Here is an 18,416-nt window from a genome sequence, read left to right on the forward strand (position 1 = left end):
AATGCCTTTGTGCTCGTCTTCTTCTTCTTTGTCAATCTTGATGTGTCGTTTGACATATAACTTGTTTCAAGATGTTGTGAGGAAGAAGCATTTGTGGCAGATTCAGTTGTAGATGCTTATATTTCGGACTTGTACATCCTTCTTCGAGCAGGCGAGTCAACATGAGGTGGACTATTTGGAACAGGACTATGTTGTCGTGGGGGAGACTCTACAGGGTTAAGAGTCCAATTGACATAACGAACATAAAACGGCAACATCAGCTCCTCCAGGTTTGCCACGACATTAATAGGTTGGTTGTTTGGCTGAAAAAATCAGATGGTTAGTTTAACATGAAAATACATTGAAATTTGTAAATATAAATTATTCTTAATATAAAAACCATACCACAGACACGTTAATTATTCGACAACATTGTTCCCAATTTAACGGTGTTTTACTTCTCCACGCCCTCATCCGTGGCAATTCTGTCGGCGTGCGTATATAAAACATGGTTGCCTCTGGGAACATCTCCAAAATCCATATCTATGAAAAAAAAATCATGATACAAACTTATTATATAATACAAAACGAAGTTCAAATTTTTATTGTATAAAAAACTAAACAATCATAACTATTAAAATGCATTAGAAAGTAACCTTAAACAGAATTATAAAACCAGGAACGGTATACTTGTGTCCTTTCTTCGATTCAGGATTCGTCTGCTTGAATTGTCTAAACTCTTCTATTTTCTCAAACATTCCACGCATCATACGTGAAGTATATTTCCAAAAATACGTACCCCATGCAAACCTGCAATTTTCAATTTATTAATTATAATTAATGCATGGCATACTACTGTGGGCATTCCTGTTTTAAATGTAATACCTGTTCCAATCATCTATATTATCAGCAAGCTTGTATACTGCTCCAGGAATGCCCATTTTAACATCCCGTCCGTGTAGACCCTTCAACATAAAAACAAGTTGGATAAGCATCACAACATCTTCATCTTGTAGTGCCGAATAATTCGGGGACATAATCAAGTCTTCTAAATCTTTCAGCCGCAAACGTGAATCTGAAATATATGGGAACAACCGAGCATGGAGCTGTGAATTTGACTGGCCCTTTTCGTCATAGAGTAAATCCACATAAGGACCAACTTTTAAACCACAAATCAGAATATATTCAGTTTCACCAAAATCCAACTGGATCCCCTGTATATCAAATAGAAACCTCCCCATTTCAAATATTGGTTGAGACCTTACTTCATGCAACATCATCATATGCACAAGTAATGGATCACCATGTGGGATATGCATTCCTAAAAATATTCCAAAGAGGGAAGCTTTGAATAATACTCGTTGTGATTGTGTTAGGTGCGGAAAATACTTTTAATCATAGTCCCAACCACGCCTTTCAAAGTTAACTCCGCTTTTTGATTGAGATCTTCGTGCTACACAACAAAAAGATATATATTAGGACATTTAAACATTACTAATTGAAATAAAAAAATATATATATATATTAATCCATTATGAAAAAAATAGCAACATACTTAAAAGTAGAAAAAAAAAATTTGTCAAAAACCATCACTCCGCGGAGGCTAGAGCTCATTCCGCGGAGGCAACTCTGCGGAGTGACATCTAACCTATGCGGAAGGACCAATTATTCGATTATAACAGTCCGCGGAGGAAGACATCACTCCGCGGAGCAAGCTCTGCGGAGTGACGTCCACCTACGCGGAATGGATCATTTCCAAAAAACGAAACTGTTAATTTTTAAACCTAAAAATCCGAAATATGTATACATATTCAGTTTAATAAAATGGGTTTTCCTCTAATTTGAATCATATTCGACATTAGTGTAATGAAAATGTGAGAAATACCCGGGAACCGTAGCCATCTGCCATAACATCGGGGAATTCGGGCTCCATCAGTGACGGAAGGAGCTCTACGACTCGATTTCGCCGGAATTTGAAGTCGTATCAACTTGAAGTCGTCGCCGCTGGAGTTGAAGTATTCGCCGGAGTTGAAGTCGTCGTCGGATTTGAAGTCTTCGATCAAACCCTCTGCGACCTGATGCGGAGTGACGAAGACGAAAGGGGACTAGTGGGAACCAAAAGAGGGGATTCTTTTTTGTCAAAAAAACAAGGTTGAAATTACGAATTTACCCCCTCTTCGTGGAGGTTTCATAGTTCCGCGGAATGCATGTCTATAGGTGGAAATTTCGTTTTTTGTGTCTAAATTTATAAATTTGCCCTTATATTATGTCTATTAGTGATATTTTCCCATAAAAATGCAAAATTGCCGCTCGACGCTCGGGTACATTTCCCTCTCAAAGGTGAAGGATTTGATCCCTTCCCTATTCCCTTGGCATCTTTTGGCCTATTTTGTCCAGCTTTTCAAGCTTTTCATATTTTACAGTTCTGACCTAACTTTAAATTTTTTTCAATTATGGTCCAATTTTTTAACTAATTTTTTGATAAATTATATGAATGATCCTTTAGACCTGTACTGCATACATTTTGTTCGTATAAGTTTTTTTTTTTTTTTTTTTTTTTTAACTCAGTTGTCCAAACGTTTGTTTTTATTCCAGGTTGGTTCCTAGTACAAGAAATAGAAACCAAATAACATTTATACCTTTTTTCTACTGTTTATTATCATCTTATTAGAAAAAAGATAATAATCACTTTTACTTTTTTTTTTTTTTGTCACGCTCTGACTTTTTGCTTAACACTGTACATATCTTTTGCTTAGATGTTACGTAATCATCTATGAATTTACACGTCAATGCTAATTTAACAATGCAATCACACCCACCACATCACACAGGATGAAAAACCTAGTTTAACTACAAAAACACAGTTAGAACACTAACATTTACTTTAAAACATGCTCTTTACACAAGAGAATAACAACAACAAAATAAAACTATAATAAACTTAACAACTTATATCAAGGACTTCTATAGTTATTACTTTTTACAATTTGACACCTTCACCTACCACTTAAAAACATGAGGCATAGTTATGCCCTCGTTTCTACAACCCCATCAAGCCATGAAACAACCTGCTCAATACCTGGTCTCCTTCTTGGATCTTGATCCAGACACTTACAAGCCACCCCCAACACTTCCAACAACTGATTCTCACAGCTCTTATCCCATACAGACACATCAAATATCTCCCCATATCGCCCTTCAAGTTTCATCTGAAACACCCACGAAACAAGATCCCTACAATTCTTCCCCTTTCCAACTTCAACGGGTCTTCTAGCTGTAATAAGTTCCAAAAGCACAACCCCAAAACTATAAACATCGCCCTTAAAAGTCGCGGAAAGTGTCTGTCCATATTCAGGTGGAATGTACCCTAATGTCCCTACCAAATCGGTTGTCACATGAGTATCATAAGGGCATAATAGTCTTGACAATCCAAAATCAGCTAAATGGGCTTTAAACTTTTCATCCAAGAGAATATTGCTAGTTTTAATATCCCGATGGATAATTTTCACATCGTTATGGAGATATGATAATCCCTTTGCTGCCCCTTTTGCTATCTTTAACCTAACTCGCCATTTTAATGGTAATTCCTGTTCTACCCTTTCGTGTAGCCAGTAATCTAGGCTTCCGTTTTCCATGTAGGAGTATATCAAGAGTCGATCGTTTCCGTGTTTGCAATACCCTTTTAGGGATACGAGATTCTTGTGTTGGGCTCTTGAGAGGGCTTCGACTTCGGAATGGAATTCGCGTTCCATTTGACCGCAATCGCCGGAAAGGCGTTTGATTGCGGCTTTTGAACCGTTTGGAAGGTCGGCTTTGTACACAAGCCCGAATCCACCGCATCCGATTATATTCGATTGACTGAAATTATTCGTTGATTCCACTACATCGGAAACCGAGAGCTCTCTACAATTAAAACTCGGGAATAGAACTAGTTTCGAAGATGTAAACACACCCGAGATTCCATTTCCATTCCTCCTACTGTTATTCTCCTCCAACTCCGGAATCCAATCGCCGTGTCTCTTTCTTGACATTTTGAGAAGAATGAATGCTAACACGATTGCGATTCCGGCTCCGATTCCGAGTGTGATTCCGACGATACCATTCCGTCCGAGTTTTCTACCGGAATCGGAATTGACGGATGGAATTCCGTTTACACTGCAAGGAGACAGGACTTGCCCGCAGAGACCGGGATTCCCTTCGAAACTTGAATTTGGGAAACCGGAAAACTGGGTTCCGGTCGGAATCGCACCTTGTAAGTGATTATAAGCTACACAGAACATTGAAAGAAATGAAAGCTTGTTTAAAGAGGCTGGAATTGTTCCATGAAGATTGTTTGATGACAAATCAAGAACTTCTAAGTTTCCCATTTCGGAAATCGTGTCGGGAATTGTCCCGGTTAAGTTGTTCTTGCTCAAATCCAATACATGAAGCTGTATTAATCTTCCAACTTGGGGTAAAATCGTCCCGTTTATGTTATTGTTGCTGAGATAGATTGATGGAGGAAAGCTTGCAACTTGATTGTATTGAAGACCTTTTCCAGTTTGATTCTTCTTCACATATAATGGAATCCCGGTTGATGAAGTGAGAATTGAAGAACTTATGTTTGAAGACACGAGACACTTTAAATCTGTTAAACTTTTCGGAAGTTCACCCGTTAATGAATTGTTTGAAAAATCCAAGTAAAAGAGTCTTTCCATTTGACCAATCCAAGAAGGGATGACTCCAGTCAACTGATTCCAGGACAAATCAAGAACTTCAAGTTTTGGACAGTTTACTAACCATGGTGGGATTTGGCCTTTGAGGGCACAATTTGCAATTGCAAGAACCATTAATCTGTCAAACCCATTTACAAATCGTGGAAGTTCTTCACCTTGAAAGTTTTTTGTCAGAATCAAAGTGGTGAGATTCTTGCATTGTTGTAGAACAGATAAAGCGCGAGGTAAATTGGTGATTCCGTTGTTTGAAAAGGAGAGGAATGAGAGGTTTGAAAGGTTCATGTATGGAATCGGAATTTCACCATATAATGCGTTCTTGGCCAGATTCAGGATTCTCAATTCATGACAATTGGAAAGTGAGATTGGTAAGAGACCATGAAAACGATTGCTACCAAGATCAAGAGTGCAAAGGTTGGATAATTTTGAGAAATTTAAACTTAGGTCGCCGGAAAATGAATTGTTACGGAGATCGAGAATCTGTAAATTGGAACATGATTCTATGGTAGAAGGTAATGGCCCTGTGAAGGAATTCGAATGTGCGTTCAGCTGTTCTAAACGTGTCATGTTTTTGAAGACATTGGGAAATGGACCTGAAAACCGGTTCCCGGATAAAAGTAGTGATTCGAGGTTGGAAAGCTTACTGAGATTTGTGGTTATCTGACCGGAGAAGTTGTTGGAAGAAAGATGTAGCAGCTTTAAGGATGACATTGAGTATATAAACTCCGGGAGGTCGCCGGAAAACGAATTGGAATCCACAAGCAGTTCTCGAAGAGATTTGTGACAGTTGCTCAAGCCTTCTAGGTTTCCGGTGAAATGATTCATTGATAGATCGAGAATCTGAAGGTTCGTAGAGGAAGTACAAATTTGTGGAGAAATTTCACCGGCGAAAGAGTTGTTGCTGAGATTTAATGCTATGAGATGTGGGAATTTACCAATGTCGAACAGGTCCCCGGTTAATGAATTGCTTGAGACGTTTAGAACTTCGAGATCCATCAAATTGGAGAGATTTTTGGGGAATTCGCCTTGTAATTGATTAAACGATAGATCGAGAGATCTTAATTTTTCCAAACGAGGTAGAGAATTGGGAATTTCGCCCTTTAAACCTTTTGCAGACAAGCTCAGCATGGTGACCCTGTTTAGGGTTTTTGAAAGATTTTTGGCGTCATCCTCACAAACGACGCCGTCCCAATGGCAGCAAATGGAATCATTCGACCAAGATGTAAGTATGGAAGCGTTAATGAAACTTCCGGCGAAGTCCTTCAGAGCTAACAAATCAACCGGATGGCATGTTTGGGTTAGGGTTTCGATACCCAAAGATGAACAAATCAGAAAAGCTAACAATGCCCAACTGATAGAATTCATTGGCGGAAAAAACAAAGTCAGGTCTCCTACACAACCGCCATGAAATTGATCAAATGTGGAAGAAGATCAAGCTGTAAAAACCTACTGGTTCGCAACGAGAATGGTGAAATGCACAAGGAGAGAGAGAGATAAGCAGAACCCAAATCCCAAAACCTCAAAGTGATAAAAAAAAAGGAAAATAGGAGAAGAAGATTAAAGGAAAAGCTTGTAAATGAAGCAAACGAAAGAACACTCAATGACTCACATGAGAGTCTTTAATGATTTAAAATCTCCAAGTAAACGAAAGGAAACTCTTTAATTGATTCTCGAACCAGACCCACAACAAAGTGAAAGAAAAGAAACCCTACAAGAAGAGAGTGAGATTTCAGTACCCGTCAAAGTCGATCACTTGCAAACGAAGCAACAAAAGCAGACAGCAATTATGTCATGTCCTTTTAGCAAACAGGTGGTGGGCATTTCAAACTTGCTAACGGATCAAGGGTCTCCTTTTTCTTGTTTTGGATACAAAATGACAGAAAGTGTAAAGCTTTAAAAAGGGGAGAAGAAGAAGAAGAAGAATTGGGGAAAAGAGTAATGAGAAGAAGCAAAGTAAAAGAATGCAGATAAAATTAAAATAGAATCAAAGATGGACTTAATTGGATACAGTAGTGAGTAGTGGTTAGATCGCAATATTTGTATTGACTTTATTTGGATTTTGAGCAAGATTTTCTCTTGTTATCTACCTGTTTTCAACCCTCTCATCGGACTAATTCCCGCATTTGTCTCCTGTACTTAAGAAAATAATAATTAGAGCCGCAAAAATCTCCAATACACAATAATATATACTATGCAAAGTATATATATATATATTTTTAACTTTTAAGCAACTATTTTTGTCGAAAAAGATTTTTAAATATATAAAAATTTATAATTTTTTATTTTCTATATATCCATATTGATATAGTTTTAAAATAAAATAAAAAATTTATTTTTTTATAGTTTCAACTCTTATTATTTATAAGTGAATAATAATACATCAGATTTTTATAACAATATATTCGTTATTCACTTGTAAACAAAAAAATATGTTTAATTTTATTATAGTTTAAGTATCATTCATATATGAATATAACATTTAATAAATTTTTTGTAGTTTACATCAGATCTCGTCAAATATTATATTCATATATAAATAAAAGGTATATTAGCTTAACTCAAAAGTTTTATTCATATATGAATAACATATATTATATTCATATATGAATAAATTGTTCAAATTTTCAAAATATTTCATCTTTATTAACATAATAGTTACTCATATAAAATAACAAATAAACTGTAACAAAAATTTGATACATGTTTAATTCATATATAAATATAATATATAATGAGAACTAATACATGTTATATATATATATATATATATATATATATATATATATATATATATATATATATATATGAAAACTTTATTACGTATTATATTCATATATGAATGATACTTAAACAGTAAAAAATATAAGCATACGTTTTATTCATGATTGAATAACGAATGTACTGTAATAAAATTTTGATTTATTTTTATATACTTATGAATAACGGTAACTAAAACTATAAAAAAAAATAAAAATTTTATTTTATTTTATAACTATATCAATATGGATGTTTATTTATAGAAAATAAAAGATTATGAATTTTGATATATTTAAAAGAGTTTTTCGATAAAAATAGCTTCTTAAAAAAACAAAAAAACCTATGATTTTGTGTATATATTAAGGTAATGATTAACATAATTTAAAGAAACATATTTTGTTAGAACACACATGTGTATCCCTTTCCCCATTTCGGCCAGTATACCCAAGTGTTTTGTGGCAAAATAGCAAAATAAATATATGACTGATATTGATTCTCCATTCTTAACATTTTGTTTTCTCAATTGAACCCTCTTTCTTTATCTCTCTCTCTCTCTCTCTCTATATATATATATATATATATATATATATATATATATATATATATATATATATATATATAAATGCTAATGAGATTACAAAGGCTAAAGTCTATGAGATAAACAATAGTTGCATTTAAAATGTTTATATAGGTTCATGCAATGCATTTATATATAATAGCGTCGTTTGTTATGTAGGAAACAACCATATGAACCAACAGATGTATATGGGGAGATTGATACGGTCCTCACTTAAAAAATGAAGGATATTTTGGATAACAATAATTAACTGGTTAAAAGTTATAGGAAGATTCGACATAGATTCCCCAATAGTGGGTTTGAAGAGATAAAGCTCAGATTGGTGGCCAAACTTAATACAAATGGTAGGGTATATATTTGCCTACGACATCTGATGTAGCCATGTGGATTGTCGGGATGTTGACACATTTGTTGAGAAAAAAAAATATTGTTGTTGAGATTAAAACTAGACAGATACAACATATTAATTAACTACACCCATCATACATACTATTAAAATAACCATTGTTCTCTCCTTATAGACATGATAGCTACAACCCTAACATTGCCCATAGAGGTGTGTTCATTACTAGATCACTCAACCAAAAAGGTTGAAAATGCGTGAATTCATTGCTTATAGAATACAAGATCGAGAAAATGAATGTTCACTCCTTTTATATGGAAAGAGTCTGTTACAACAATTTATTTTCAATGCATATATGATGATTGAGTCAAAGAGACTAACGCATATATGAACCCAAAAACCGCACTTGTAATGTATTTCATATGAGAAACTCTATAAATCGTTAGCCATAAGTAAACCTGAGGCCTCTCTAATTGGAAAATGAGTGATATGACATTCCTCTTTCACTGGAAGAACGTGATACACTATGCATCCTTATCTTTATCTGATGGCATATTCAATCAGTATGGTTATCTTGATTTGTTCATGAATTTACTTGAAACCAATATGGTCTGGAATAACTTGTTATATAAATGGGAAAGAATTAAAATGTAACACCCAGTTTTGGATGTTTCTTTTATCAGGATACCGTGTCATTATTGGATCGAGTAAAGGTCTTAAACTTCAAGGGAATAGATCTTAGACCTTATAGTATGATGAACGTGATTGGTTAATTGTTTCAAACCCTCAAATTTGTGTTTCAAAGAAAGGGGTAATATGGAAAAAGTTATATATCGGGCTTCTTTCGTGGATTATGGTTTTAGTTCGACATGTGTTAAGCCAAATAACTAGATAGGATTATGGGGCTCGTCGATACCTTTCTATGCATATAAAGAACACTAAAAACGGAGTTGAAATGAAGAAGTTATGGCTATTTTAAGTTAAAGTCGAAATTAGGAACTTCTGAATTATGCATGGCGTAACTAGAAGTTACGCAGGGCGTAACATGCTGATTTTGGATGCATTTTTAATGAGTTACACAAGGCGTAATTTAGGCATATCAAAACCATGATTCTTCGGTTTTGAGCTCCATTTAAGGGCTTTAACTTATGGGAAACACCCCCATTACCAACCTCCATCACCTAAGACCATTCCTTGAGAAACCCTAGCCTCCTCTTACTTGTTTTTGAGCCTTGTGTAACACCGTAAAATTTGAACAATTTTTCACTTTTGAAAAATCATAAAATATCATTCACAATCATTTTAAAAACATTGTATCAATACAAAACCCCAAGATCAGAATATATAAACTCCAATGTGCATGTGTACGAATCATGTCAGCGCCTTCCCGCGCTCATCACTGGTACCTGAAACACATAACACAACAACTATAAGCATAAATGCTTAGTGAGTTCCCCAAATACTGCATAAAACACATACGCCACTCGAGGCTATAATACAACCCTCCGGTCGATGTGTTTCAGCGGGACCTTCCAGTCCCGTAGCTCGTTGGACCCTCTGGTCCGGTCATGGCTCGTTGGGCCCTCCGGCCCGATCTGTATCGTTGGACCATTCGGTCCGGTCTATAACATCATACAACATACATATAACACATAGCACATAATCTCATACATAACACATAAGACCCTCTGGTCCACACATAATACCACTCTAGGTAAAGTATAGTGAGAAGACTCACCTCAGGTGTCTCGGTAAGTCTCTGACTCGGTAGAAATGTGATCTAGCCTCCGCCTAATCACACAAAGTAAATACTTTCATAAATACCACTATACTCAACCCTAAAAGTCAACAAAAGTCAACGGTCAAACTTTGACCCGACTCGTCGAGTGCACTTGGGCGACTCGACGAGTCTACATGTGTCCACTGACTCTTTTAGCCCCTCTCTTGGCACGTCGAGTACTTCCCCTGACTCGACGAGTTCCACCTGGCATGAATCGCGGGGCCACCCCGACTCAACTCGCCGAGTCTCAAGAATAACTCGGCGAGTTCCGCCTTGAACTCCAGTCCCCCTAACTCTCCCTGACTCACTGAGTTATTCCCCAACTAGGCATGTCCACTCACTGAGTGATTTACGGGAAACCCTCATCCTACTCGCCGAGTCTGTTCTTCGGACTCGGCAAGTTCATGCCATGCACAAACTCCATAGGCCTCCTAAGGTCAGATCTGTTCCATACATTCATAGATATGGCCTTCCCAAGCATGATAATCACGTAAAGTTCAGACCTTGACACTTATATAACATCTAAATGGTCTAACTTGGTGATTTAGCCCCAAAAATGACATCCCAAGCTCATAGCTCCCAAAATGACTCATAAAGCTCCAAGGGTTAAGGTCTTTGGACCTCTTTGGGTCCAGATCCAAAACATAGACTCGAGAAGGGACCAAATGCTTCACTTATCCAACCTCTAAAAGGGTTAGAAAACCCTAACTCTAAGAATCAACACCAAAAACTGAAGAAGGTCCGAACAAATACCTCAATATGATCTCTATGAGCTCAGAAATCACCAAAATCGCACCTCCTTCAGCCTCCTCTTGCCTTGGTCACCTCCTTCTTGCAAAAACACCAACAAAAGGATCAAGAATGGCCTCTCCTTCCTCACAAACGCTCTAGATCTCTTATGGTTTCTCTCTGGGGTTTGGTGGCTGCAAATGAAGGCCTTAAGAGCCTTTAAATAGGTCTCAAACCCTGGAAATTAGGGTTTCATTAAACAGCATGGACTCGCCGAGTCCACTCATGAACTCGTCGAGTCCAGCTGTGAACTCGGATACGAGTCCACGACCATACTCGGCGAGTTTAAACACCAACTCGCCGAGTCTCCTCACAACTTCCAAAAATAAAGAATAAAATATTATACTTGGAACTCCGGATGTTACAATTCTCCCCCACTAGAATCAGACTACGCCCTTGAAGTCTCACTCTGCAAACAACTCTGGATGCTGCTCCCGCATCTCATGCTCCGGCTCCCAAGTCAACTCTGACCCTTTCCGATGCTGCCACTGGACCTGTACCACAGGCACCTCCTTGTTCCTCAAAACCGTGATCTTCCGATCCCTAATCGCCACCGGTCTCTCAACATAATTCAGGCTCGCATCCACCTTAATATCTTCTAATGGCACCACTGCCGACTCGTCGGCTATACACTTTTGCAGCTGCGACACATGGAAAGTGTCATGAATCTGACCCAACTCTGTTGGCAACTCCAAACGATAGGCTACCCTGCCTACCCTCGTGATCACCCTGAAAGGCCCAATATATCGGGGCCCCAACTTGCCCCTCTTCCTGAATCGGATCACTCCTTTCCAAGGAGAGACCTTCAGGAGCACGAAGTCGCCGACCTGAAACTCGAGCTCGGACCGGCGTCTGTCCGCATAGCTCTTCTGACGACTCTGAGCGGTCAACAACCTCTGTCTGACCTGTTGAATCTGCTCTGTCGTCTGAAGCACAATCTCGGTGCTACCCATCACACGCTGCCCTACTTCTCCCCAGCAAATGGGGGTTCGACACCTCCTCCCATACAACAGCTCAAAGGGCGGCATGCCAATGCTCGAATGATGGCTGTTGTTATAAGAAAACTCTGCCAAGGGCAAATATGTGTCCCAACTCCCGCCGAAATCCAACACACATGCTCGGAGCATGTCCTCGAGCTTCTGAATCATCCACTCACTCTGCCCATCAGTCTGTGGGTGGTATGCGGTACTAAAATGCAGTTTCGTTCCCAATTCCTCATGAAACTTCTTCCAGAATCTGGAAGTGAAATGTACATCTCGATCTGATACAATCGTGATCGTCACTCCATGCCGTGATACCACCTCTCTCACGTACATCTCTGCCAACCTCTCCGCGGAAGAGCTCTCACTAATGGCCAGGAAGTGAGCACTCTTCGTCAACCTGTCCACAATCACCCAAATTGCATCGACACCCCTCGCGGTCCTTGGCAATTTGGTGATGAAACCCAGGGTAATCTATTCCCATTTCCACTCGGGAATCTCTAATGGCTGCAGTTTACCATGTGGACGCCGGTGCTCGGCCTTAACCCTGCGATAGGTCAAGCATCTCTCTACAAACCATGCGACATTCGTCTTCATACAGGGCCACCAATATTCCTTTTTTGGGTCCAAACATCTTAGTGGCCCCTGGATGGATCGAGAATTTCAATCGATGAGCCTCTTCCATCAAAATTGTAACACCGTGAATTTCAAAATAATTTTTCGCATAAAATAAAAACATTTTCATTTAATTTTCATAAAAACATCAATGTTTTAAGACTCCAATCCATATCATACAAACATCCCAAGATCACATATCATAAAAATCCCATGCGTGTGTACAGATCAAGTCGGCGCCTTCCCACGGTCATCACTAGTACCTGAAACAAACAACACTAACACTGTAAGCACAAAGCTTAGTGAGTTCCCCAAAATACCACACATAACACATATTAGCCACTCGAGGCTATAACTCTGTGGGTCCGTAGACCCTACTCTGTGAACCCACTGGTTCTAACTCTGGGAACCTTCCGGTTCCAACTCAATAAACATGCACAACATAAATCACATAGAAATAATGCAGTACAACACATAACATACATATAGCATACAAATACTCTGTCACGTGACTCTGATTACCTACTCAAGGTAAAGTATAGTGAGAAGACTCACCTCGTATATCTCGATAACTCGCGAATCCTGGAAATCACTCGTGCTCGATCCTCCGAGCTATAATCCTCCTATAACATCATATATCTCTAATTAACACTTTTACCACTAAGGTTGACTACCCCTATCAAGTCAACACTGGTCAACTATGGTCAACAGTCAACGGTCAATTTTGACCGGACTCGGCAAGTGCACTAGGGCGACTCGGCGAGTCTATACGTGTTCACTGACTCTCTAGGATCCTCTCCTGACACGTCGAGTACACCCCCAACTCGACGAGTCCCACCTGGCATGAATCGCGGAGCCACCACGACTCAACTCGCCGAGTCTCAAGAACAACTCGGCGAGTTCCAGCTCGACTCAGTCCACCTGTCAATCCTCTCTAACTCTCCCCGACTCACTGAGTCAGCCCTTAACTCGTCAAGAACAATCACTGAGTGGTTAAGGACAATCTTCATGCTACTCGCCGAGTCTGTTCTTCGGACTCGGCGAGTCCATGCCATGGATCAACTCAAACTCGCTTCTGAGGTCAGATCCGCTCCATCAACTCATAGATCTGGCCCTCCTAAGCACATTCATCACGTAAAGTCACAGTCTTGGCTACCATGCAACGCCTACAAGGCTTCTTTTGAAGAAATGACCTCTAAAATGGAAACCTAAGTCTCCAACCCAAAAGGAAGGACATAAAGCATGGCATTTGGGACTCTCTGGACCTACTAAGGTCCAGATCTAGGCACCATATCCCCATGGGACCTCTCACACTTCAAATACAAAGCAAACAAGGCATGAAGAAACCCTAGATTTGACCATATCAACAAAAACACGAGAATAAGCTCTGAATGATACCTCAAGAAGCTTCCTTTGACGAAATGGAAGTAGATCCAAGCTCCCCAACTCTTCTAGCTTGACTTTCCCCTTCCTTTCTTGCAAACACACACAAAATTGGTGAATAATGGCCTCTTATCTCACTCACAAGAACCCTCAGCTGATTTGGTGCTCTCAAGGTCAAGGTAGCCGCAATGAAGGGCCATAAGGCTCTTTAAATAGGGCTTAGGACCGGGAAATTAGGGTTTCATTAAACAGCGCGGACTCGCCGAGTCCATTCCTTGGACTCGTCGAGTCCAGGCGCGAACCCGCGTCTAGAACCGCGATCCTACTCGGCGAGTTTGAGCTCCAACTCGCCGAGTCCCCTCACAAAACACCAAAAATATATGCATAAAAGATACCTGGAAATCTGGGCTGTTACAATTCTCCCCCACTAGAACTAGACTTCGCCCTCAAAGTCTCGCTCTGCAAATAGCTCCGGATGCTGCTCACACATCTCACGCTCTGGCTCCCGGGTCATCTCTGACCCCTTCCAATGCTGCCACTGAACCAACACCAGGGGTAACTCCTTGTTCCTCAAAACCTTGATTTTCCGATCTCTGATGGCCACTGGTCTCTCGGCATAATTCAGGCTCGCATCCACCTGAATATCCTCTAATGGAACCACTGCCGACTCGTCGGCTATACACTTCCTCAGCTGCAACACATGAAAAGTGTCGTGAATCTGCCTCAACTCTGCTGGCAAATCCAAACAATAGGCTACCCGGCCTACCCTCGCGATCACACGGAAAGGACCAATATATCGGGGCCCCAACTTGCCCTTCTTCCTGAATCGAATCACTCCTTTCCAAGGAGAGACCTTCAGGAGTACAAGGTCGCCGACCTGAAACTCAAGCTCGGACCGGCGTCTGTCTGCATAACTCTTCTGTCGGCTCTGAGCGGTCAACAACCTCTATCTGACCTGTTGAATCTGCTCTGTCGTCTGAAGCACGATCTCTGTACTGTCCATCACCCTTTGTCCAACCTCTCCCCAACAAATGGGGGTCCGACACCTCCTCCCATACAACAGCTCAAAGGGTGGCATACTAATGCTCGAATGATGGCTGTTGTTGTAGGAAAACTCTGCCAAGGGCAAATATGCATCCCAGCTACCCCTGAAATCCAGCACACATGCCCAGAGCATGTCCTCGAGCGTCTGAATCGTCCGCTCACTCTGATCGTCTGTCTGGGGGTGATATGTGGTACTAAAATGCAGCCTAGTTCCCAACTCCTCATGAAACTTCTTCCAGAATCTGGAAATGAAGCGCACATCACGGTCTGAAACAATCGAGATCGGCACCCCATGCCGAGATACCACTTCCCTCACATAAACCTCCGCCAATTTCTCTGCTGAAGAACTCTCACTGATAGCAAGGAAGTGAGCGCTCTTCGTCAACCTGTCCACAATCACCCAAATTGCATAAACTCCCCTGGCAGTCCTTGGCAATTTGGTGATGAAATCCATAGTGATCTATTCCCACTTCCATTCGGGAACCTCCAATGGCTGCAACTTACCATGCGGCCTCTGGTGCTCGGCCTTAACCCTACGGCAGGTCAAGCACCTCTCAACAAACCACGCGACATCCCTCTTCATACAGGGCCACCAATACTCCTTTCTCAGATCCAAATACATCTTAGTGGCCCCCGGATGGATCGAAAATTTCGACCGATGAGCCTCTTCCATCAAAACGGTATGCATTCCTCCTACAAACGACACCCAGATACGCCCCTGAAATGTCATAAGCCCCCGACCATCGGTAACGAACTCTGAAACCAAACCAACAACCTGTTCCCTCTTCTGCATCTCAGGTTGCACAGCCTCGGCCTGTGCCCCACGAATGGCGTCCAACACTGGAGCTATCACGGTCAATCTCAAACATACCTCCCGCAGCGGGGTGCTCTCCGCCCTGCGGCTCAATGCATCGGCTACCACATTAGCCTTGCCTGGGTGGTACAGGATCTCACAATCATAATCCTTGACCACGTCCAACCACCTTCTCTGATGCATATTTAGGTTGGGCTGATCCATCAAATACTTCAAACTCTTATGGTCCGTGTATATCGTACACCGAACCCCATACAGGTAGTGACGCCAAATCTTGAGGGCGAACACCACTGCCCCCAACTCTAGGTCATGGGTGGGATATCTCGTCTCATGAGGCTTTAGCTGCCTCGATGCATATGCTATCACATGCCCTCTCTGCATCAGCACCGCTCCCAACCCCAAAATCGATGCATCACAGTATACCACAAAGTCCTCCATCCCATCCGGGAGGGCTAATACCGGGGCTTCGCACAACCTTTGGCGAAGTGTCTCAAAGGAGGCCTGCTGCTCGGGGCCCCATGAAAAAGCAACACCCTTCCGGGTCAAACTGGTGAGTGGCACTGCGATCTTAGAGAAATCCTTGATAAACCTCCGATAATACCCTGCCAACCCTAGGAAACTCCTGATCTCGGAGGGTGACCTCGGCACCTCCCAACTCATCACCGCCTCAACCTTGGCCGGATCGACCAATATCCCTTCCTGGTTAACGAGATGTCCTAAGAACTGGACCTCCCGCAACCAGAAATCACACTTGGAGAATTTGGCATAAAGCCTCTCCGATCTCAGAACTCCGAGAACCTCTCTCAAATGCTCCTCATGCTGCTCTCTAGATCTCAAATATACCAGAATATCGTCGATAAATACAATCGTCGACCGATCCAGCATCGGCCTACACACTCGGTTCATGAGATCCATGTACACTGCCGGGGCATTGGTGAGCCCGAAAGGCATCACCACAAACTCATAATGCCCATAACGCGTCCTGAACGCTGTCTTCTGGACGTCCTCATCTCGCACCCTCACCTGATGATATCCAGACCTCAAGTCGATCTTGGAGAACCAAGATGCTCCCTGCAACTGATCAAACAAATTGTCGATCCTTGGCAACGGGTAACGGTTCTTGACCGTCAGCTTGTTCAACTCCCGGTAATCAATGCACATCCAGTGTGAACCATCCTTCTTCTTGACGAACAGGATAGGCGCTCCCCACGGCGAGCTACTCGGCCGAATAAACCCCTTCCCCAGCAGCTCCTGAAGCTGCGAGGATAACTCTTGCATCTCTGGAGGTGCAAGGCGATAAGGCACCTTGGCGATAGGCGTGGCCCCCGGAACCAAATCAATACTGAACTCCACTTGCCTCACAGGAGGCACACCCGGCAACTCCTCGGGAAATACATCCGGAAACTCATGCACTACCGGGACCTCCTCAACTGACCTCGGTCTCTCGGAATCCACCTGCGTATCCATCACATACGCCACAAAACCCTTACAGCCCTGCTGAAGACACTGCCTCGCCCTAGCGGCCGAACAAAACGCTGATCCTGAACGTGTACCCTCGCCATACACCGAAAGAACTCCCCCACTAGGGTCTCGTATGGTCACCAGCTGTCGCTCACAGTCGATAACCTCACCGAATCTGCTCAACCAATCCATGCCCATAATGACACAGACATCACTAATTGCAATAGGAACCAGATCAATCGGGAACTCAACACCGAAAATCTCGACTATGCACCCTCGGAGAACCTCCGTGGCATATATCACCCTTTCATCAGCTATGGAAACTCTCAGAGGCCGACTCAACGCCTCACGACTAACACTAATATGTTGACTAAAAGCCAAAGACACAAAAGACCGACTCGCACCCGAGTCAAATAACACCAAGGCAGGTACAGAATTCACAAGAAAAGTACCTACGCATAACATATCATAAGCATAATATCTCAACATTAAAATAAATACATGAAATAATACATACCAGCCACGACATCGGGCGCTGCACGGACCTCCTCCGCGGTCAGCTAAAAAGCTCTCCCTCGTGCCCTCAGCGCCTCGGCCTTCACTGGCCGACTCTCTATAGCTCTGATGGCAGCAGGGGCAGATCCCTGAGGTGCTCCCTGAGATGATCCTCGCAACTGCGGACACTCTGCCTTCCGGTGTCCGGTCTGATTGCAGTGAAAACATACCGCAAACCCTTTGGGGCAGTCCTTGGCCATATGCCCCTCCTTGCCACACTTGTAGCAAGATCCCGCTCTGCAGCCTCCATCATGACCCTTGCCACACTTCCCACAAGTGCGGCCCTTCTGGCTCCCTATTTTGGGATCAGCGGGCTTGGCCCGCTTGGCTGCCGGCTGAGACTGTGCCGGTCGCCGATCCCTCCCCTGAGACTCCGCCTCCTCCCTGGCCCGAGTCTGTAGCTCAATCTCCCTCTTCCGGGCATTTTCTTGAAGCTCAGCAAATGTCCGGTACGAGGAGTTCGCCGCGAACTCCCGAATGTCTCGCCTCAAAATACTCAAATATCGGCTCATACGTGCCTGCTTAGTGGACACGTGCTCAGGGCAGAACATCTCCCTCTCATGGAACATCCTGGTAATCGCTGTAACTGACTCAGTACCCTGCTTGAGGGTCAGAAACTCCTGGGCC

General features: G+C 42.0%; 1 protein-coding gene across 1 annotated transcript; it reads right to left on the reverse strand.

The window, feature by feature from the left end:
- Window positions 1-2,843: 2,843 nt before the first annotated feature.
- On the reverse strand, window positions 2,844-6,776 carry LOC111898420 (phytosulfokine receptor 2). Its single transcript, XM_023894332.2, has one exon. It carries the CDS (start codon window positions 6,054-6,056, stop codon window positions 3,006-3,008), a length of 3,051 nt encoding a protein of 1,016 aa, XP_023750100.1. The 5' UTR covers window positions 6,057-6,776; the 3' UTR covers window positions 2,844-3,005.
- Window positions 6,777-18,416: the final 11,640 nt, after the last annotated feature.

This window comes from Lactuca sativa, chromosome 7 (assembly GCF_002870075.4).
Source record: "Lactuca sativa cultivar Salinas chromosome 7, Lsat_Salinas_v11, whole genome shotgun sequence".
Lineage (NCBI taxonomy): Eukaryota > Viridiplantae > Streptophyta > Magnoliopsida > Asterales > Asteraceae > Lactuca > Lactuca sativa.